General features: G+C 32.3%; 1 protein-coding gene across 4 annotated transcripts in view; it reads left to right on the forward strand.

The window, feature by feature from the left end:
- The first annotated feature begins 978 nt into the window (after positions 1-978).
- The window catches only part of LOC123708532, a 35,538-nt gene continuing 12,583 nt past the window's right edge, over positions 979-23,933 (forward strand). For 3 of the 4 annotated variants that reach the window (XR_006753618.1, XR_006753619.1, XR_006753620.1), the window contains exon 1: positions 979-1,070. Coding sequence is in view for 1 of the 4 variants with exons in the window: in XM_045659293.1 (XP_045515249.1) it covers positions 22,136-22,951 (816 nt within the window). In the remaining 3 variants the exon portion in view is untranslated. Of the gene's footprint in view, positions 1,071-22,134; positions 23,797-23,933 lie in introns of those variants that run through there. The other variant, XM_045659293.1, reaches the window with a different exon arrangement.

The following is a 23,933-nucleotide window of genomic DNA, read 5'->3' on the forward strand; positions in this document are numbered from 1 at the left end:
TAATGAAAACAAATCGTCTAACTACTTATTAAGAAGCCATTATATAAACTAATAATGTGGCGTGTATTTAGGGAAAAATAACCTATATTAATTTGCCTCGGCTCTAATGAATTGCGGCCTATGGGCAACAACAGAAGGGACACGAGTGCATTGGCGGTCTTTAAATTGGTATTTGTAAAGGATATAGTGGTGCCTTAAAAAGGCTCAGTTGTAGACATACGAATATTAAGGTAAGAAACGAATCGATACCGATATGCAACTGCGATAATATACGTACAAGTGCTGCACTAAGAATGTATTTAAACATATATAATAAAATCAGCACTCTAGTCATGAAATAAAAATTGTCTTAAACTATAATTTAGTGTAAATTCTAGCAATAATTTAACGACTATACAAAGAACAAACATGGAAGTCTCTGTATCACTTAACAAAAATTTAAATTTGTAATGGTAATCCATCAAGCTGAAAGTACTTCGTTCCGACCCATTAAATTATACAGCGACTACATATAAAGCTGTTACGATACAAAACACGCTTTGCATCTTTCATGAAGCCTTTAATGGCTAGCGTAACATGTCTGATGGTTTGTCTGTTCTTTTTTCAAAAATAAAAAAAATAAGTCTGGATTTTCGACCTATGTTTGTTGAAAATTGTGAGCTTACTGAGCAAACCAACGCGAAACCCGAAAATGATTGGTGCTACTTATATCGATTTCTTGAACATTGACTAATGTGGAAACTTTTATTTAATCTCATTCCAGTCCCATTTTTTAATCATTTAATCATGCATATAAAACCTCTCCTAAACCTTCATCAAGCATTGACAATTCTCTTGTGCATCTAAAATGACACTACGCGCCATTGCAATGCATTGCAATATTTACAATGCGCACGCATAACCTGTTGGGCGGGGACCGTATCGACCGGGGCGAGGTAACCGCGCTTCCCCTCTTTTCCCGACAGTCCCGGTCTGACACCGCACGTGCCGGACGTGCACATTGTGAGCAAAGTGAAGTGAGCACAGTGTAACATGCTGCCAGTCTGGCCGCTTTAAACACACGTCTTCAGGTGATTATTATATTTAGATTTGTTGATGTTACGATGTTTGTTTTACGTTATTTTCGGCAAAAAGGAAGTTTTTTTGTTTATTTTGCGGTATGCTTTGTTACCGGTAAGCTTTTTCAGTTGCGTTTTATGTTTTGTTAATTTTCCGGTTGTACGCATTCTGTTTCGTCTGATATGATGTTTTGTCAGTTCACATGACTTATTTTATTTTAAAAGTTGCTTAAAAGTACAACACTCGAGTATTTTTGATTGAATGTATTTTTTTATTAGAACAGGCCGGTACCGTCAACTAAAACACAAAATAATATTTCCTCTATTTTGATTTAAGACCATCATTCGCTTTATTAGTTCAATTAATATGCAATATTGCTTTGTATGCAATATACTTTTGTTGCAATCAAATTGATTAAGAACAAAGTAGCATGAATAAGAATTAAAATCTCAAAACGGTCTTTTTTTAATTTAATAAAACTGTGATATTAATCCATAAATCGCTAAATAATTTGTAAAAGAAGGTTTCTATCTATGCCGTAGCGATCTATGAAGGATAAAGGCGATCACGGCGTAGACGAAGATACGTAGAGGACCCTGTTATTCGAGTATATCGTTTTAGTATTCACGTATGAATTCTTATCGCACAATTTTAAAGGTGATTCAAAATATAGGATTACACAATTACCTGTTTAAATGGTGAACAATTTGTCGGTTAATTTCATTTTAAACTACGTCGATAGCGATCCAAGTCTAAACAACATCAGTCAATCTGTGAAGATTTAACACAATAATTGCTATTTTTAAACACTTAGCAATTACAAACAGTACAGTTTGAGTTGATCTTTATTGAAGATTAAGATCTAGAATAGGATCTTTATGTTCTAAACCACATTTCAAGCCATAACCTTCACGAAATATTCCTAAAAATAAATGTTTTCTGTTTTCCGCAAAATCCAAAATACTTTTACACATTACTTGATTTACAGTTACCACTGTAAAAAGAGTCAAGGTCTACGAGCTAACACAAAGCAAACTTTCATTCCAAAAACATTAAAGGTTTACAATTATTGAATTCAGGATCTCCAAGCTTATCGTGTTAAATGTATTGTGTGACTGACGAAGACATCTCACGCAATAATGCGCTATAAATTCAGGTGAAATATATGTAATATATAAACCGAATTCAGGTAACACAAATAGTATCTTATTCACTTAGCCCTTCATAAATCCAGTCTAATAAAGACTTAAACTGGCATTTGACTATTATAATTACAGCGTAAACACAATTTGAAAGACACAAATCAGAGGTTAAAATGATGACTGAAGTATTGTTTCAAATGTCGTATTATTCCTCCAACACAAACCCCTTTACATAGAATATGAAAGCACAACTTTACTGCAAAGGTCAAGCAGCTGACATAACAGTTCTAAAGATAATTAATTATCTATTCATAACGCGGGTTTATCGGGTGAATGTAGGCGCAAATAACAGTGAATATTTTATTCTGGAATGACATGGTTTTTTTCTGTTTATCGCGTTACGTCAACCATCTTTTTGTTAATCCTAAAAGACGCAACGCAGTCATAGTCACTGTCGATAGGCGGGGTTTGATTTTCCTTTCCATGCTCGTTAATCATTCAAGCCTAGTATGTATAATTAATATGAAAATAGTATGCATCAGATTCATATTTGGACTTTTATGTTCCTTTCTGGCCGTAGTTTTTGCGTTCCCTAGACAATATAATTCTTGAAACTCCTACCTATAAAACTGGATTCTATCAATTCTCCCATACAAATTATCCTGCTTGGGAACTCCTCTTGATATTAGACGAGCTCCTTCTTTAAATTCATTCAAGAATCAAATTTTTCTCAATTTCTCTTCTACCGTGTAATTAGCTACTTAATATAATAATTATGACTCCTTCTAAGATTAGCTTTTTTATTTTAGTTAAGTATAGTATAATTCTAGTGTTACGTGTAATTTTGTTAATAATGGATGCACTGCTTTTACTTCACCTTCAGTAGGTATTCCTTTTTTTTTCATGCTAGGGTTGTCTGGAAGAAATGTTTACGATAAGCCAGTTATCTAATAACTTATACAACCTTTTTTTTACTTTTTGTTTAACGTAACGAAGTTTAAATAAATAAATGAATTGAGTCCAATATTTTTAAATTATGAAACGATTTTAAATTTTTTTCCAGAAATGCATTTCAATATTGGAGTAGCCTGTATTTTTTTATTAAGAGTAATAATAAAGTACCTTAGTTTAGTTGCAGTTTTATAGCAAAGTCAAATTTACTCCCAAACTGAGTATTAATCCTTCGTAATACCATCTCACCAGGTTCGTAAATTGTCCTTCAAATCCATCACTTATTGTGACTGTATCAAAACCCATTTAAAAATACCAGCGTCAACTAAAATCTCTTATGAATATTAGTTATACGAAGATTTAATGTTAGCCCGGAAACAAAATGTTCATATCGTTATCAGGGAATGATTCACGGCAATAAATTGTGTAGATAATGTTGGCAGTAGCTACAACATACGGCCTCAAGTGTTTGTAAATTAATACATCCATACTGATACATGAAAGCTCGACCAATTACTTATATGATAAATAAAAGCGAAATGTTGCACTTTAAGGTCTTTATAGAACTTGTATGTGGACAAGTCGCTAACTTTAACTGCACTGATAAAACTTTACTTTATTTTATTTTGATTCTAATCACGATTTAGAATAATAGGCCTACACGTAGCCTTAAAGCGTTGGTTGAAAATAGTAAACCTTTATTAATTTCAATAATAACACTTAGCTTTGTCATGTAAATGTTATCTAAAACACCACAAAATCACAACCCGTAAACACGTTTATTGTTACCGTCAACATTGTTATCTTCTTGAATTTCACGACACTAATTAACCAGGAAACACAACTCCCTCGCTCTCACACCATTTTTTGATAAACTTTTTGCATGTTCGCAACTTTCATTTTAGTGTGAAATCCGTTTCCGCTTTTCTATCGAACATTCAATAGAGTTCAATTTAATAAGAATGGACATATACATAATTTTTTATTAGACAAAATTTAAATAAAATCAATAATGAAAAGGATTATTCGTCAATTAATGAAAATTGAGTATTGTTGACAACTATGACACCATTATAAAAAACAATACAGTTGTTTTAAAATATCGAAATATAAAAGGTCTGGTGGGGTCGTTCTTTTTCCATATATACATAAGATATAATTAAAGTTTTATAATATCGAAGCACATTGATCAATTTATGTTACAGTATCATGCACATATACTAGACATGCACGTTAAATCATAATTCGGTTATTAATGTGAATAAATTGTATTGTATTGTACATGACCAATTAGTTTTAATGGTTATTAGTATAACAGTGTCTATAAATAGTTAAAATATTTACAGGCAATTAATATTATTACCAATGTTCAATATCTGCATATTGCATCGGCCACCTGTTATGCATCAATGTTCTGATGGACTTACTTATAACGCACCGTCTTAGTACACAATTTAATTTTGTTGTTATATAATTATAAGATCATTTGGTAAATAAATTGTAAATTTGTTCGACTCCCTGGTGGATAGAAAAGCAATATCCAAATAGATTAGTATCCACCACTCTTTCATCTTTTTAAACTATGTGTATTATAAATTTTTAGGTTTAAACGGTACCGACCTTATTTAAATTTAGTGTTCGTTGCCTCAGTAACGTTATTTCCATATAAAAATAATGGTAACCATAGTTACTTATACAAACTTTCATTCCTCTTGTAAATTACGTCACATCCTAAATCTCGCATTAATTTTAGGTTTACAACCATCTATATAAAATATTTTGTTATATTATTAGGAGCTTCTGAAAACGTCAATTGAAACGAAATTCGTCATCGTATTCACGAAATCGCTTTGAATCTTGACACTATTATTGAAGTTCTATCCAAATAAATTATATTAAAAGCTTCTAAAATGGGTATCTAGTGGGAACTTCAGATAACACTTAAGATACGCATGATAGGTACTTTGGGATGATAAAGTGAAAGTGGCTGAAGAGATATGCCCTCTTTAAGGTTAATTTGTTTTTCCAAAGAGTTCGAAATTAATAAAATTTAATATTCGATAATACATCTTAATCTAAATTGAGTTCGAAAGTGAATTAAGCATATTTATAAAACCTATTTCAAAGATAAAAAAAACTTAATTAATTTATTTATTTATTATTCAAGGACGCAAATAACCTTAGTTAGTATCTACGAACTCAACGTTACTCTACGATCAATAGTTATTCTTCTAGACAACCTCTTTGGTAGAATTTTCTTTTCAAGCCAATTTTAACCTAATGACGCCGTAAACATATTGAACAAATTTAATATCTAACCGTTTTGCGCCATTAGAAATACATTATTTATTTAACTCCCGCATTCCCAAATAAACGAATAGTTAATTAAAATCCAAATGGTACAATAAAATACGATTTGGCAACGAGCGTCTTTTGTTTATTGTAATCCATGTTGATACCCGTTAAAATTTATTGTTACTATTTCCGTTAAGTATATAAATAGATTTTACCTTGACTGATGTACATGGTCGTGCACGCCTGACCACCGGAAAATTACTGAGAATATCTAAAGAGAAGATACGAATAAGGTTTTTACATTATCAATTTGTCGATTAATTGCATTGCAGCTCCATGACGAAAATACTTATCTACTTATACTACCTTAGGATAAACTCAGGAATAAAATACGTATTTTAACGAAAAATTGATCTTGTGTACACACAATAATATGTGGAACATTCATAAATAGGTGTTATTTTGTTATTATGTATGTCATTACGCAAATGTCAGATTGAATATATAAAAAATGCGGCGTGTGTAGGTTGGGGAAAAAATCTTTTCGCATTATAGTATGTATAAACTTGTAATAAAATCTCTTTAGCTATACTATTTGTATCTGGCTGGTTTTGATATCATTAAAAGTTTAAATTTCAAAGAATTTAATTCCAAATTCAAATTAGGAAATGTGTCTGTCAAGATGAGTGAATCTATTGAAGAAATTCGATACATTTTAAAAATTTACAACAAAAAAGGAAATGCAACGCCAGCCGCGAAAATGGACCTAGTGCAGTGTCTGTGAGAGTAGCACAAATTTGGTTTAAACATTTTCAATCCGGAAATTTTGATGTCGCCCTATTACGCATAAAATGGATGCCATTTTGGAAAAGTGGAGGAAGATCGGATCGGATATCAGTAGTAACGACGTAGCTGAAGAACTGGAAATTTACCACAATACAGTTTTGGCGCATTTGAAAAAGCTGGATACACAAACAGCTCGATATTTGGGTACCTCACGAGCTCACTGAAACAAACCTAATGAAACCTAATGAAGAGCGTGCGAAAAAGGTCGTGTTCAAAGGCCGGTCAGGCTTAACAAGGTGATGCTGTGTGTCTTGTGGGATTGGAAGTGTCATTATGAGCTGTTACCACCAGGAAGGACCATCTATTCTGAACTCTACTGCGAACAACTGATGAGATTAAAGCGAGAAGTTGAGAGAAAGCAGCTGGAATTAATCAACAGAAGGGGTGTGGTTTTTCATCATGATAACGCTAGACCTCACACATCTCTACCCACTCAGCAAAAATTAAGAGAGCTTGGCTGGGAGGTGTTAATGCATCCGCCCTATAGTCCTGATCTTCAGTTTTCCACCTGTTTCGGTCTCTTCAGAATTCTTTAGGCAGTGTCAGCTTAACATAACGAGAGTACTGCCAAAACCAATTCTCGTGGTATTTTGATCAGAAGTCCCAAATATTTCTATAGCATCATGAACCTACAAGATGGCAAATAGTTATCGAACAAAATGGTACATACTTTAGTTAAATGTAAATAAACTATATTAAAAAATGTTGTGAATTTTCGAAGAAAGTTTTTCCCCAACCTATTATTTATCCAATTTTTCCACAGATAATAATGAAGATGCGGTAGTTTTACTGAAGTAAAGCCTTAACGAGAACCAAATAAATAGTTTTTGGGTCACATTCCTTTTAAATTTCACACTGTGATCTCTCTCTCTTTTCTGTAACTTTTGGTATCAAAGTAGGATTAATGCATCATGTAAATGCTAATGTTCCTAACAAAACATGGTTCTTGTAAATACTCCAATGGTACGTGACCATAAAAAAATCTGTGAAACAGGAAATGTCTGTTCCAAGGTTAGAAGTCTTACGCGTAATTTTGCAGTTTCGTAATCAGTCAAAGTTAAAAATTTCATGATCAAACATTGTGTTGACAGATGAAAGATATAAATTAATACACCTACGTTTTTCATATTATAGACAAAGAGTAAGATTTTTCAACAATCGTTAATCGCTAAACAAATAGGTTTTAAATACTAATAAAATGGAGTCCTGTCAAAACAGGATTACCGCAGTCATACAGTCTATATAGATTTGTTTAGTCTTACATCATTTATTAACTGTGTAAAACAAATACTGTACAGCTTTCTTATTTATTACATTGTTTTGGCTTTGTTACATAAATATTATGCCATAGTTAATCAATAATGTAAGATGTTACAAAAAGGATTTATTTTTATTTTATAAATTGTCACTTCACAAAGACATCTTTTAATATTACTAATTGGTAATTTAAAACTAACCTAATTTACTAAAATGATATAGCATAACATATACAATATAACTACAGTAATCATTATCCAAACGATATTAAAAACACACCTATCATAAATTCTAATAAAATGTATTTAACGTTGTAGGCATTAATTATCTGAACTGTGTCTCTTTTAAAAAGTATTTAGTATTTAAAATTCTTTTACATATACAGTTTTATTATAATACTAACATTGTTGAAATTTTCTTAAACCGGAATTCACACTCGATTATACTAGTATTAATTCGCTTTTCCGTAGTAAACGGATTCTAGTATTTGGCGCGTGCAGCTCTCAGACTATAAATAATCTATTTTGATTCCATACTGTTCTAACAATGTATTGTTTGTTGATTCGCGGATACGATGGTGGCTTTTGTGCCAAGCTTGTAAAACCTAATAGATAATTTGACTACGGTATAAGATAAGCAGTGAGATGTTTTATGTTCTATGCTAAAATTCATCTAATTGTATCAGACCGGGAAAGTATGAGCACTTGAGTGAAAAGAAAAAAACAAACCAAACCAAATTAACCTAAGACAATACATAGAAAAAAAACAATTGAGTTGCTATTTAGGGCTTATAGTACATTTGTATGGGGTATGACTTTAGTGATGCATTAACTTCTTGCTTGTAACAATTCATATTTCAATGAAAACCACATACAATATGTTTAGCAGCATTTAAAATAAGTAAGTTTAGTAAAGTAAATTCATTAATTTTGTAAGACAGTATATTTTACTGTGCGACTGTTACCATTGAGGTCGTAGGTTCTAACCCCGGTTGGGCATAAATGGACTTCCTGTCTATGTGCGTATGATTCTCGCTCATACGGGTAGAATACTGGCTTGCCTTAGAGTCTGAAAAATTGAGGTGTATCAGGCACAGAAGGTTTATCTACTTGCCAATTAGAAAAAACAAATGATCACAAAACAGCTGAAGTGGTCTAAAGCCCAGTCCTTAAAAAGTTGTAGCGCAATCAAAATCTTAAATAGTCAAGATCTTTTAGCCAAGACGTGAGCTAGTTTAATCAAATTTGTAAATGTACAGGGCAATTACAATTTAATTCTTTTAGATTATACTAAATAATATCAGAAATAAATTAAACATATTATTTATAAATAGTATAAATCATACTTTTTAAATTTGTTTTTATTTTATAATTATCAATGTTTCATTATTAAAGTGAAACTTCTTTATCGGCGTTGTAAAAAAAATACCGTCACATTTTTCGGTTACGCGTCACATTTTACGGTTACTCGACATCTTTTTCTTGTCCCTACCATGGTTGATTCGAAGAGTACTTTCTCCAGCGGAGTAGGAATAGCATGTCATTTAATAATGATAGTAATTATCATTTCTAAATGACAAATAATGAGATTGTGTAATAATCTTACTAAGATTAATAAGTATTAATAATTAATTTATTTTATTATTAAGTAATAAGGTAAAAGGAAATAATTTTATTCATGTCTATGAAAATAAAAGCCTTTTGTTAAACTTTATTATCTAATTTAACTTTATTTAAACAATTTCTGTAGATAAAGATGCTATAGTAGATCATTTTTCGAAAAATAAGGTCCTAAAGAAATTTCACTTCTTACATGTGTACACAAGTACACGCACACATTATTTAATTATTATAATTTGTACTGAATTTTGAATGAATGAAATATGAACAAATAAAAGAGGACTATTAATTAGTCGAAAGAAAGAAAAAACAAATATCTGTAAATCGAGAATGTTTTTTTGTAATTCAAGTTTTCAAAATCCACAGTTCTAGTAATTACCTGTTTCAGCCATTATTCTTATATCAGTATTTTTAAATAAACACACTGTATTTATTAAAACGCGCGAGTGAGATATTAAAAATATACGTAACATAAACATTTTTTGATAGATTGATGTGAGTCAGCCGGCTGTGAATTCACAAAGGTTGATTTTAGTATGGAAACATTTTTTCAACAAATGTGAAAACTAAACAAATCAATAATTAACCGCAATAATAACTTTCAACAACTTACATTTTAATTATTCATATCTTTCCATACAACTTTTATACAGATCTTAAGTTCCAAAACGGCAACGCACGAGCTTTCTGATAGTGTGAATGTTTATGGGCGGCGGTCATTGCGGCATCACTTTAGATCACGTGAGCCTTCTACCCGTTTGCTAGTTTTATACAAAAGATCTCCCTTTGTAGAAAAAAAATGAGTTTTCTTTATCGTTCAATGGCTTAATCGCAGTCGCAAACCATCAACTGTTACCAAAAGGGTAACCTTTATTACGCTGTTTTAAAAAGTTTTCATTTGTTTCTTTCCGTCAAATTATGTTAAGTTTGTGACGGGAGACAGAACTTTATTTTTTTTAATACAACGTTTATAACCTAGGTGGGACAATGAAGTAACAGTTAGATGTACATGCTATATATAACTACAGATAATTCTAATACAATTGTTTAGGATACTTACCATAATTGATAATGGCGCTTCGTGCTTCGATGACCGTCATTCATTTGTTTTTTTCTGTTTGCGTCACTTTTTACAAAATGGAAAACTGTGATGAAAAATGGATTCTTTACGATAATCGGAAGCGCCCAGCGCAATGGTTGGATCCTGGCCAGCCAGCCAAATCCTGCCCCAAGCGAAAATTAACCCCGAAAAAGATACTTGTAAGCGTTTAGTGCCAGTATTGTTCATTGCAGTTTTCTCAAATCTGGCCAGACTATTACGGCTGATGTCTATTGTCAGCAATTGCAAACCATGATGGAAAAGCTAGCGGCTAAACAACCTCGGCTGGTCAATCGCTCCACGCCACTGCTACTGCACGACATCGCTAGACCACACACTGCACAATAGACGGCTACCAAATTAGAAGAGCTTCAATTGGAATGTCTAAGACATCCTCCGTACTCCCCGGACCTTTCTCCAACAGATTACCATTTTTTTCGAAATTTGGATAACTTCTTTAGGCAAGCCGGTTTCCTCACGATATTTTCCTTCACCGTTAGAGCTAATGCGCAGATAGAAATAAAGTCTATTGGTACACAGCTGGGGCTCGAACCTACATATAGAGTGGCACGTTGAAGCCACTGCACATTTTTTGATAATGCAAATAAAATTTCAGAAAGAACCTAATTTTTAATATTAGCTTACACTTTTATTAGAGTATAAACCAAACTGGGCCAAAGTTCTAAAGAGTTCGTTGACCCGTGTTTTAACTAGGTGTGTAAGGAACGGTTAGTTTTCACGATTCTTGCATAACCGAGTACGGCAATCTGCCAACTTCACGCAGCCCTACTAAAACTGTTTTAACATGATTAACGCAAAAATCATTACTAATTGTTCTTCTTGAGTTACTTTAAATTGTTTAAACACAAATGCGCCCACCTTTTATATTATTAATTAACAAATTAAAAAAATAAAGGAATTTGTAACAAAACCATTTTCTTCTGAGCTTTCAATGAATTTTCGTGTCGGCTCCTCAAAGTGACAAAGTGCAAATCCGGCTTTACGAGTTTTTAGTCTTTGCCTCTTTCGAAGTGTAAAAGCTATTTTTCTATTCAATACTAACTAGGTCGACGACATTGCGCCATTTCGCGTACTTTCATATGCCACAATTATGGAACCGTATTTTGAAGTTAAATGTTCTGTAAAATCCTTCTTCCCTGGTAGGCATGTTTTAAACATTATTACCATGCTAGCCAGGCCAAATCAATATTTATTAATAATAATAATTTAACATTATTGATAAAAATATAATTACGAAAAATTGTCAAATTTCTTTTTTATTTTATTTTTTATTAAAAGGGTTGCGTATTGCAAATTATATATATAAAGATGCGGTCATAAATGAAGAGAAATCGCATCTCTACAAAGGCATTTTTTTCCTTGTATACATACTTAAATTATAGCTCAAACTAATACAAATATTCTAAAATTTCCTTCAGGCTATTTTCCTACGTAAATGATTAGAACTTTGTTCTAGGTGAACTCGGAAAGGTGTTTAAAAGCAAAGATAACATGTCTATATTCATCAGGTTACACCATTGTCTATTCCAAGTATGACGTGATCCGCAAATTGTTTACGTTCAATGACGGACAGCCAGCTTTACGATGTTTCTCACATTATCAATGTTCACGTAAATTCACGTTTTATTTGACGTTTCCAAATATATTGCCCATTGGTCACGTTTTGAATATTCATCGAATTGTATGAGTTACTTTAGTTTATGAAAAATAAGTATTTTAAAGTAAAGTGCATTATACATTCACATATTTTGTCTTCCTACTGTCAGTTTTCTACGGCGCGAAAATATCTGAATTTGACAACAGGCCGATAACACTTGACAATTGACACGCCTTGGCCATGAAATCTATTAATAAAAACAATAGATGACACTTAACACAAAAACACAGATCACGTAACATGTACTAAACTTGGTTTATATCTTTCTAAGTGGGAAATTATAGAAGTAATTTATACTTAAAAAATATTTATGACCTGAATACGTTTCAAAATTTGTTACCGTATAGGTGTAATCAAAAATCCTAATGATAACGAAATTGGTGGCGATGTAGTTTTGAATTTATTACTACTGGATAGCTTAAAGAGAAAAAAATTACAGTAAGCGAGTACAGGAGGGGGAAGCGCCGCCATTTTGCTACGTATCGACATTTGCTATTAGTACTTATAACTTTCGACTCAGAAAAGTTACGATATTCATTAACGTTTCAATCACCAGCTATCGTCAAAATCTATTGATTTTTATAGATTTTCACGTTCAACACACGGCCATGTCCATAGACACACTACTTTTTTTGTTAATAGAAATTATAAGCAAGATTTCCATCGGTACCCAGTAGATAATTTTTAAAGACGTAAAATCTAATTACATTCAGTATTACAATAAGAAACGATTGTTTTTCTATGAGAAAAGTATCAGAATATGTTATGTTGATATAAACAAACACTGCTTGGCTATTTTTTTTGTTCATGAATAACTGATAGATTGGCTTTGGAAACGACGATTTTAAGTCAAAAAAGATTATTTAAATTATTTAAAGTTGTGCTGGTAGGTTGGCCGACATTTTAATCGTTATGAAAAAATGCTCTTTTGTATTCGGTCATTAACACCAGTGTATACAAAATCCATCAATTATGCTATTTATATGCATTACAACAACATTGACGTTTCGCTGACATACTGGTCATCAGATCAATTGGCTTTTGTAATTAAAATGTTCTAAACAAGACAATAATAAATTATTTTTCTTAAGCAATTTATAATTACCCGTTAGTTTAACTGATCTTACTTATTGTATAATAAAAGATTTAAGAATTAGAATAAAATCACTAGATTCTTACTACAAAGAAGCTACAAACAAAACGACACATTTAAATGAACCGAGTCTTTCCGAAGCCGTTAACATTTTAAACGATCCGTTTTACATAAGTTTAAAGACCGGATAATCCTGCCCTAATAAACAAGACACGAAATGTCCTGTTTGCCATTTTTTTCTGGTTTCTAACAATTGAATTTTTATTTTAAGATTAAATGGCATTGCGTATTAGATGGTGAGATACATAATATAGAGAGAGGCCACTTTCTCTAGTTTCGTTTCATTGGACAAAAATTAGACATAGATATTTTAGTTTTTTAGTTTAGTGTTTTATTAAAACCTGACTTATCTCGGAGTAATCTCTTAATAAGTAAGTAGAAAAATATGCTTTATTTGTCATTGACACATTTCAGTGCTTTCATATCACTTTGAAATAAGAGCGTAACGAACGAATACGAGCGTGTATATAACTTGTCTTCTTTTCCTGGACTGTGAGCCAATTAAATTTTATGTCAATGATCAAACGATCGCTATGACTTTATGCAACCGTTTACCTCAAAGCTGGTCGAATGTCCATAACCTGTAAACCTCTGTTGCCCTGGCTTTGTTAGCTGTAAACATCGTGCACTCCGTCATTCCGCACTGACTATTTCTGGATACGTGCATTCCGCTGACCTCTCGATTATACCGTTGTAACGACTATTCGATTTTACTGCCCGGTTTAACATGATTTTACATTCGTTATATAAAACATTGTAGGACTTCTTTTATTTCACCTCCAAGGTATTTCGTAACAGGTACTAAATCTTTGCCGAACCAAACTGCGCAGTTTAAGTGTAAGAAAACTTTGAGTATGTCTTAATTTTATATTTATATTCCATTATTGATTAGCTTAATTGCTTGACAAAGTTTAATACACTTATATATATTTATTGAACATGTTTATATCGGCGTTATTACTCGTATTTTGGTTTAATTGCATTGCTCTCCACACACGAATTGGCTGTAAATTGCGGTGAACACAGACTAACTATTGGCAACATAGCGAATAGCTCTGGATATATATAAAATTACAATATTGAAAGAAAATCTTGAAATTTGGAAACAATGGCAATAATGTAAATATCAAAATTAAATATTTGATACATTTGTATGTAATTGGTCTGGTAGCTAGTCTATTGTTGTAGTATATTAAGAGTATGCAATGGCGTGGAATTTTGATTTTATAACTTGTATGGTGTCATAAAACCAGGTTTTTATGAAGAATCTAATGGCTGTACTCGTTCCTTTAAATTAGTTACACAGTCACTGCACAGGCTCTTGACTAAATAAGTACTTTTTAATTATAACTAACTCAGTAACTACGATTTTATAGCCCAATTTTTCAATTATAAATTAAATTAATTAATAAATGACTTCTAAACAAAATTCATTCATATGCAGCTGGAATACACCCATAAAAATCTAACATTTTCCAAAATAATTTAATATCAGTTGAATGTAACCAAGATCATAAAATATTGTATTCGTAACAGTAAACCCCATTGTTTCTGGGCCAAATAGGTTAAGCCGACAAAAAGTATACTTGGCTCTATAACACAATGTATAAATTGTAGTTTCTCTACGATTTATGGCCAGATAATTTATTTTTGTATATTTCTTAATTCTTTTGCTGTAAGTTTTAAATAACAAACTTAAGAAAAAACTCTAAAAAAATATTTTAATTTAACTGAATCACAGGCAAGGCCAAGAAGTTAGTGTCACCAAATGTGTTCTACTATTTAGTATTTCCTAGAGTTACGATTTGTAGTGGCGGCCGACGCTATGACATACTTATTGCAATGTTTGCTAATCTGTGGCAGAGCCCGCCAAAGCGCATGCGCGATATTTATTGGGTTTTTGGCGCCATTCGAGAGCAACGTTTCATTATTCCTAAAAAACGTCTAATACTGATATAATGTAAACAATTTGAGCGTCCTTATGTTATTACAATATTTTAAATGTTACAACGAAAATAAATGCTCATCTCGACATGCCATCAGGACTTTACGGTTAAGTCAAAAACAACTTTTATCTACTATTTAAGTGACTATTAAACATTAATTTTCAACTGTAATATACAGGTGTGTAACACTCGTTATTATTTTATAAACTATTAAAAATAATTACTTCATTGCCAAAAAATTACAAGCAAAAAGGCAAGCTACGCTTCGTAACAACAAAACCCCTTTTTGTCATTTCTTTATGAAATAACTTATAAATTCTTCAAACATGGAACCTGTGCCAAATATTCGAAGGTTTTATAGCATTTTCATTAGGTATAATTTTACCTCTTAAAAAATTCCGCATATAATAAAGCATAATTGGGTCACGCACAAAGGAAACGCAATGATTCCCTGAATTTGTTTACGTAGTTATGAAAATGTAATTACGCTAAGGCAAAAATCTCATTAATTTATCAAGAGTCCATAATTTAGGCGATGTTGTTTATTATGACTTATGACTCATTTTTTGGAGCCATGGTAATAACTCTACATATGATCTACGAGTAGAATTATATTATATATGCAATAGCAAAGAATTTAGATTTCATATTCAAAAATATATATTTACTAGATTATTCATAGATAAGATTTATATATGATGATTATTATAATTATTTTTTCTTTCATAACAATAGTTAGCTTATGTTTTAATAATAGATTCTTATTGGTCCCGCCAAGTCGCCGCCATAGCCCGACATATCGCTCATGACTAGTCAGCGATATCATTATTATTCAATTTCATTATAATATCAAAATATTCAATAAAACTCTGGAGTCATAATTGCGATTCGTGGGCCTCCAAATAAGGCTGCTACTACATCATAAAATGTTTGTTCATAAAACTGAAAGGAACTTATCTACCTTTATAAACCTATTTAGGTATCTTTTATGAACCTGTAGGGGAAAAATTACATTAAGTATAAAATTTAGTTATATATTATAGACATAACGACTTTAATAATATATATACAAATATAATAATAATACATACAAATATAAATTTAGAATAATTACACAAATACATACAAATTACGTATTTCATTATTTTTGTAAATTTACCAATATTCTACGAAAAATAAATAGAAATTGAATAGAATCCGTCTGAGTCTCTAGGCGACCATAAATAGGCCTTTACTGGGGAAAATCTTCGGAAACACGCAAGAGGTTTCTTCCATAAAAGCGGGCACACCGAATAAACTGTGTTTGAAGCTTCTAGAAGGTTGATATTCTTATTATAAAGGAAGGAACGAGAAATAATGTAAAACCTAATTAGTTTTCTTTGTGTAGCAAAAATACATTTCATGTGTTCCAATTCCTTAAACTCCATCCACTCGAAATATTAGCTAGCAACTATTTCAGGTCATATATAGGCCGCGTCTGTTGCCTAGATTTATTATATCGAGTGCAGGAAATTAGATGATACGTACGAGAAGGGAGTTGTCACTTTGTATCACGTTTCCGAGAATATTGTGCAACAACTTTGAACGCTTCAGTAAATATAAAAGCTATATAATGTCAGTGGGAACATGGAAATATTATTTATTATGTTGCATTTTTTTCTGTTTGTAACATTCACAAAATATGGAATGTATCCTATACCTATATCTTAATCAAAGAACACCGAAAAAAATTCCATCACTAAAAGTATTTGGACCAATCGGTCTAGTGTAAGAAAATGGGGTTTTAGTGATAAGACTGGACTGCCGTTTTTCGTATGAATTACAGCTTCTGTGATTATGTATTAAGATAAGCCTTACAAAGCCAAGGATTTGAGAAAAGGTTATTCAGTGAAGTGAAAGATATGATAGGGATTATGCTGTGTCGTCGAAGATATTATTATGGTTTTTCTCTGAACTTACCAGAGAAATTTATTTTTATAATTTTTTACGGATAACGCCTGATACAATTTTTTTTTTTGTTCTTCGCTTTAGTAATAAATATAATTCGTGTTAGTTGGTTGATTTATGATATACGCATGATTTTTTTTTCTAATAATATAGGGATTTTTTTAGCTTACCTTGCAGATTAATTATGTTTGATCTAAGCTAGATAACTTAAATCTTTTAATGCGCATTTGAAAATTCTTGTGTAAAATAATATTAGCTTTATCCCACCAAATACGACATGAAACTTATTTTCCTATGGGACAGGATGCAAGCGAGCCGGCGGGGGGTCTCATTGAATATTGCTATGAATCTACGTGTTACAACTATACGGTCATTCATTAAGAGCTTACTTAAGCCATTTAATAAAGTAATATTAAAACATTAATTACAATTCCAACATAATCTCAAATATATTTGTTACCACGAACCAACTTAAGTAATGAGATGTAAAAGAAAATGTGGAGCTCATTACTAAACAATATCTGCATTACGATCACATTCAGAACGATCAAAGTGATTCACTGTTCCAGTTACAAGTCCAGACGGATTTCCGCAATTTGTGTTGCAATACGTTTATAAATCATCCAAACAGTATTTATTGTTTTATTATTTGCAGTTTTTTAATATTTCCAAAATGTATTAGTCCCGTGCTTAAGATTGTGGCTGTATAATACAGTCTAAAGGAAAAACTGCATTAAAGTATTTATTTTATTTTTTAAATATAATTCAAGAGTAAATCGCCAAGTCAGGATATTTTTCAAAAGACGATTTTATTAATTGGTTTACTGCGTTTCAATTTTGTAGAAGGATATTTTCATTCATCGCTACTATGCTTCGCATCATCGCTATTTATGTATTCATATGAAATTATGAACATTGATTTGGCTTACTTATTCTTCAGTGGGAAATTCGTAAGTAATGGTATAATGTATATGTTTCTTTAGCTACTGCTCTGTGCATTATGTGATCGTAAGAATCGTTCCTTTACAATCTTATAAAATAAAACCATAATTTGTAAATGAATTGTATTGCACGATCTTGGTTGTTTAATTAAATCCTGCTTTGGGTACTATCGTATTATTTACCATTTTAAATTAAAGTCATCGAACTTATACAGCGACTCCATTATCCGCAATGGTTCAGGTTCAGTCAGATGGATTATACCTATCTCTTTGATGAGTTGGCCAGAGTTGGTGCAGCCTCATGATAAACCGGTCACACTAAACCTAAATAAAAATGATAAGACGTTTGTGAGAGAAAATGCGACGTTTGAAACGAATCAAGTTGTAAGAATCTGACATTCACATTTACATAAAACATTTCTTCAAATACGGAATTTTCTCGACGTTTACTGCATTTTTATCGTGTTTTTATTTGCGCAATGAAACGTGACCCGTAAATATAATGTTGATGAATTCATTGCTTAATTGCGTGGGGGATGAATATGATACAATGCTGTTAACACAGCCATTAATTTTAGGGACATTCCGATACTTCTGGCCTGACTTTATGGACTATTTTTACAATAATATCACCCCTCTCTGAATCGTTCGAGCCGTCTTCCTTATTGTGTAATTAATGAAACTTTCTTATCTAGACTCATACTCTAACTGACTCATTTATAAGATCACAGTACATACAACAAAATAGTATAAGGACTTGTACTATTTAAGAAGCGTAGTTGAAGTATCATATCATATAGTCAAATCACGGCAGCAACTAAATAATAATTTACATAGTCTAAAGATTTATTTATTTATATACAGCTCATGTATGGCAAATTTTTAATTAAAAATTCAATATTATACAATTAAGTTATTTTATAAAATTTGCTAAAAACCTTGTGCTATCCATTAATATTTTCTAAATATATTTTTATACATAATTTTTTTTTAATACAAGCCATACTCTAGTCCCCTGCCATTGTGTCCAGGGACTTTTTCTATCTCACAAATTTTTATATTATTACAATAAAGTAGTTCCCGATTTGCAGTATATATTACCATACGCTTCACAAATAGGTCGCTCTCCGGCGAAGAGTCGAGAAAACTATTAAGCTGCGAGAGTAACTGGGGATTGTGAGATTGTTGACGGTCGACTGTGCGAGTCGAAACGATAAAAATATAGGACATAGTGAGAGATTTAATGATATAAGTATAGTAACTTTTTGTTCTTACATAATACCTTTTTGACGATACGTACATATATAATTAGTTATGAAAAATATTCATTAATTTTTGTAATTATAAATGACACACATTTTTGTTGCGTTTAATGAAATACATAGTTTCCTCAAAACATGAGTTTGACAACTTAACCGAGCGCCTACGCTAATACTTGGCAAAAATATAATAATGCCGTATCATAAGTAGCTTCTGGCACTTGGCCAAGTCCGTAATGGTCAGTACACCTGGTTGTGACACCTGTCATGTGATATTAACTAACTAATGTACCGGCGAATGATTCATCAACTGAACTTAATCAGATTAACTCAACGGACAATATACTCTGAGGTATGAATGAAGGGTTAACGCTAAATGATTAACACGGATTATTTGAAACAGGTTTGTTGATTGTCAATACAATTTTAAAGCAAAAACACAGTATTTATAGTATATAGCTATTGCTCCCACGACTTTCCCGTAGACAAAAAAGCGTTGTGTAAACGATGACATAACAACGCGGGCGACATTATTTATACTCTGTAGAGAAAATGTATGAATGATAAAAATATCAATACATTATCTCAAGACTAAATACATAGTTAAAAGCAAAAGTTGATAAAAACATAAAATTTAGCAGGTGTTTTGAAATTATAAAATGCTACATAACAAAATGGCAATCCCTACAGTAATACTGACACATTCCTTTCGTTTGTTTTTAAATCACTTTAAATGCACCTCAATACCTATGTGTGTGTTAAATATATTAGAAAACTTCACTTGTAAATAAATATATTTTTCTCAACACAAAACTCGAGTGGAAACCAAATCTGGGATTCTCGGTTTTTCTCTTTGTAATAAATACCACTTAAAGCTTTGCGGGGGACAAGTCACATTGATTCCACACATCAAACAAGTCTATTGTTTAACTGTTATTAATGGAGACAAGTTTAACTGCGAATAAAACATTACGTAACATTTTCAACAAAAAAATACTCTTTTCGCATTAATAATACCAGTAGAAGTATATTGTCTGTTTGTATCCTACTCTGTGTAAATAAAAGTTGTTTAACAAACGTCAGGACAATGACACATTTGCCACAAAGGCATTTCCCTCTATATTACTTTTTACGTAGACAGATTGTGGCGTAGACTAGCGTAATTTTTATACTGAATTGTATTTCGAAGATATCTGCGTTGGTTACGAGATTGTAAAGTCTTCTCCTTTTTTTCCAACCAGTAGTTCCTGATATTAACGCATTGTAACAAAATCCTCAGCTTTATAATATTAGTATCGATATATTCTACCTACCCAACCTACCCGTAATTAAATTCAACCTATAAACTATATATTTTGTTTATTATTAAAGTCTATAAAGTAATTTTTTTTCGTGTCGACGTTAAACAAATATGATATACCTAGTCGTCGCTACAAGGGCAAGTCTTAAGTCGCTCGTTACGGAGATAGCTAGAGGCATAGGCCGCTTTTTAATGTCAACATTTTTTAATTAAGATCACTTAGTGGCCATTGTGCAGAAAGACGAGCAAAGAAATGAAAAGTTTGAATTACACCGCTGCTTTTTAAATTAACATGTTACGTTATATCTTTTATAAAATTATACCCTGTAAATTGATTGAATTTAAAATATCCAATTTATTAATTAATTTCAACGCCATATAATACATATATAGTGAGACATGTTACGGTATGCGTGTAAACATACATTATACTACATTTTGTACATGAGGACCAAAAAGGAGCCATCTATAGAGACCCCGGTATTGTCTTTTTAATTATTATTATTTATTAATTCGGTATAAGATAACTTGACAGCTTAAAGCATTGTTTAGGAGTAGGTAATTGTAGGGAGACTTTATTTATTTACTTTAGTATTATTACTATAAACTTACGTATATACCTAAGATGTACACAAGCATATTTTGTTGTTATATATTATACATTTATTCCGTTTTTTACTATTCTGTAATGCTGGCCTACAGCAGTGACCTATATTGTGGTCAGCACCATACGGCATGGAGACACTTTGAAAACATTATTTTTGTTCGTATTAATATCTGTTTACGTGTTTTGTTGTTTAATCTACTTCATCCTTCTCTGCTTTTTTATAAATAATACTGTTAAAATTGTGGTAAAATTTTCGCGTATACATAATAAGACATACTTCGATGTTAGACCAAAAACGTCGGCCCTATTATCGATTAGACGGTTGAAATGGCGCGACGCCATGTTGTGACAGCTTTTAACTATATTTAACGTTGAATAATAGAGTACTTGAATACGTATATAGTTTTAATAATACAAAATATATAATCATTAATAAATTTTGTTTTATTTCCGTATGAAACATTTTATGTTAAGCGACGAAACAAAAACAAAAATATATTAACAAAAAACAGTTAATATCATTCTTTAAACTTTAGTAGGGATATAGACGTTCTAATTTGTAATCTAACCTATATTAACTATATATACTCATACTACTTTGTCGCCTAGGTAAACAATGTCGATTATGCACGAAATGCTAAAAAATTCTTCATTATACCGGTGCATCGAAGCAGTTATGCGATGTCTGGGATTTTAATACCATCCATATTTACTATAAATGTATATTCTTTGCTAAATGTTTTATAAAATGTGTATTTATAAATGTGTTTTTATACGTTCATGATGACGATGTTCAAGATTTTTTAACATTCGTGATGTAATGATTTTGGGGCCCTATTCTCTTGGTTATATTTTGCGTCTCACTTTAAATTAATTAATATTTTGGAAGTAATAAAGAGAATGAGGCCCCAAAACGCGGCACGGCACGGGCACGGGTCGGCGGATTCCACTAGGCGTGCGGCCCGCGCCTGCGGCCGCCGCAGCCCTGTTCACACGCTGCCCTCATAGAGCGCTCACCCGTGCCCGTGCTTGCAGGATGCATGCGGTCGGCCTGCACTCCGCGCTTGCGATCCGCCGCGAGCGGAAGCGACGAGCTGAGCAACAGCGCGCCAAGGAAAGGCGCTACTCCCTCCAGTCTACGGAGTCCGGTGTGACATCTCCGCACTGCTCTACAGGCAGTCTTGAGCGACGTCGCCACAAGAAATCCGGGACCGCCGACAATGAAGTCGTCTCTTCTGTTGGCATGCTCCACCTTGGAGTCGTGTTTCTCGTCCTGGGAGTTTTCCTCGTCGCCTCTGGATGGCTTCCTGATGATGTGACAGCCTGGAGCAACATCGGTTCTGTAAGCTGGTTTAACGAGCTCGTCTGTTCTGGACTTTTTGCTCTATTCATTGGAGTATTTTTAATTATCCTTCACAAATATCTTACTAAGAGCGAAGAGGACGCATTAGAAGACTACGTTCAAAAACAACTGACTCGATCGAGGTCTGGACATAGACTGGAGAGAGATGCAGAGACGGGTGGAATGCGTACAAAAAATGCTAGACGTGCCCGAGCTACAGAGGTATTGCCAGAGCCTATTACAGAAACTTACACTGAGCCTCCTTCCGATAGAGTGCACGGGTTTGTCAACGCCCTCGCGTTGAACGGGGATGCGATGCGAGAATTGCCATTGGAGCAAATTGTAGAAGAAGAAACATCTATGGCTTCTGAGAGTGAGAAAAGATTTGGAAAATTTAACAAGGACACGTATTCAACGCCATCTATGGCACCCAGCCTAAGCCCCGGATCCCCATCTGATACGAGAGAACTCCTATCAGACGGACGCTACATGATCATGTCGAAGATATGAATAACAAAACTTGACCGTTCGTTGATCCCATATATTCTACTTATTTATGGAATTGTCTTTGATTTTATTGGAAACCATGTGATATCCCGTTAAAATGTTTCCTTAATATTTCATTTGTACAACGAATACTTTCACGCATTCTCCATAAAATAGAATGTTCGGTATCAGCGGATTGTCAATTGGGGATCAATATGATATGCGTTGAAAGCTATGAGTAACTTTAAACTCTTTATTATGAACTATAACAAAATCTGTTGCTTATGTTAAAAAATGCCTCGTTGCTGCCAACAAGCTTGACAGCTTCTGAATTTAAGTGTGAGTGATATTTGTAATCTTTGTATGGACCAAAGTGTTAACATTTCCGTATTATCCAAATGTTTCTTGTAATTTTGATTTGATATTATCTCAAGCTTAACTAAAAGATTTGATCTGCATTTGAACTGATCTCATAAATATAACTTCTAAATATTTGTAGGTAGTTAGTATGTATTTTAATTTGCGTTGAAACTGATTCCATTCAATTTCTTTCAACATTATTTTACGCAAAACTTGTGCCAAAAAATCTTCTTAAACATGTTTTGTTGATAGAATGAAGGAATTTGAATAAATTCATGAACAATAAAAGGGAAAATAAATCCTCGTAGCACTTAGCGTAGCAAGAACTACGCCGAGCAATTACTTCGAGTGTCTACGCACACGGTCATTATCTGGCCATAATGGTGAGATAATAATACCCAACTATTATGTATAATTACAAACCTAACCTTTATTCTTGTGCTATCTTGTCAAATGCACATTTGAAGTACATTTAAAGGGCTTTTAAATCCTTTTTTTTCAGTGGAATTTTTTACTAATACTACTACTGAATAACTATAATTGTATCTTAGTTTTATATAATTAGTTTGATAAAAAATTAAATTATTCTTCAATATGTTTATTTAAAAAAAAGTATTTATCTTGAGATCTTTCATTCTGGTATATT

This window comes from Pieris brassicae, chromosome 4 (genome assembly GCF_905147105.1).
Source record: "Pieris brassicae chromosome 4, ilPieBrab1.1, whole genome shotgun sequence".
Taxonomy (NCBI): Eukaryota; Metazoa; Arthropoda; class Insecta; order Lepidoptera; family Pieridae; genus Pieris; species Pieris brassicae.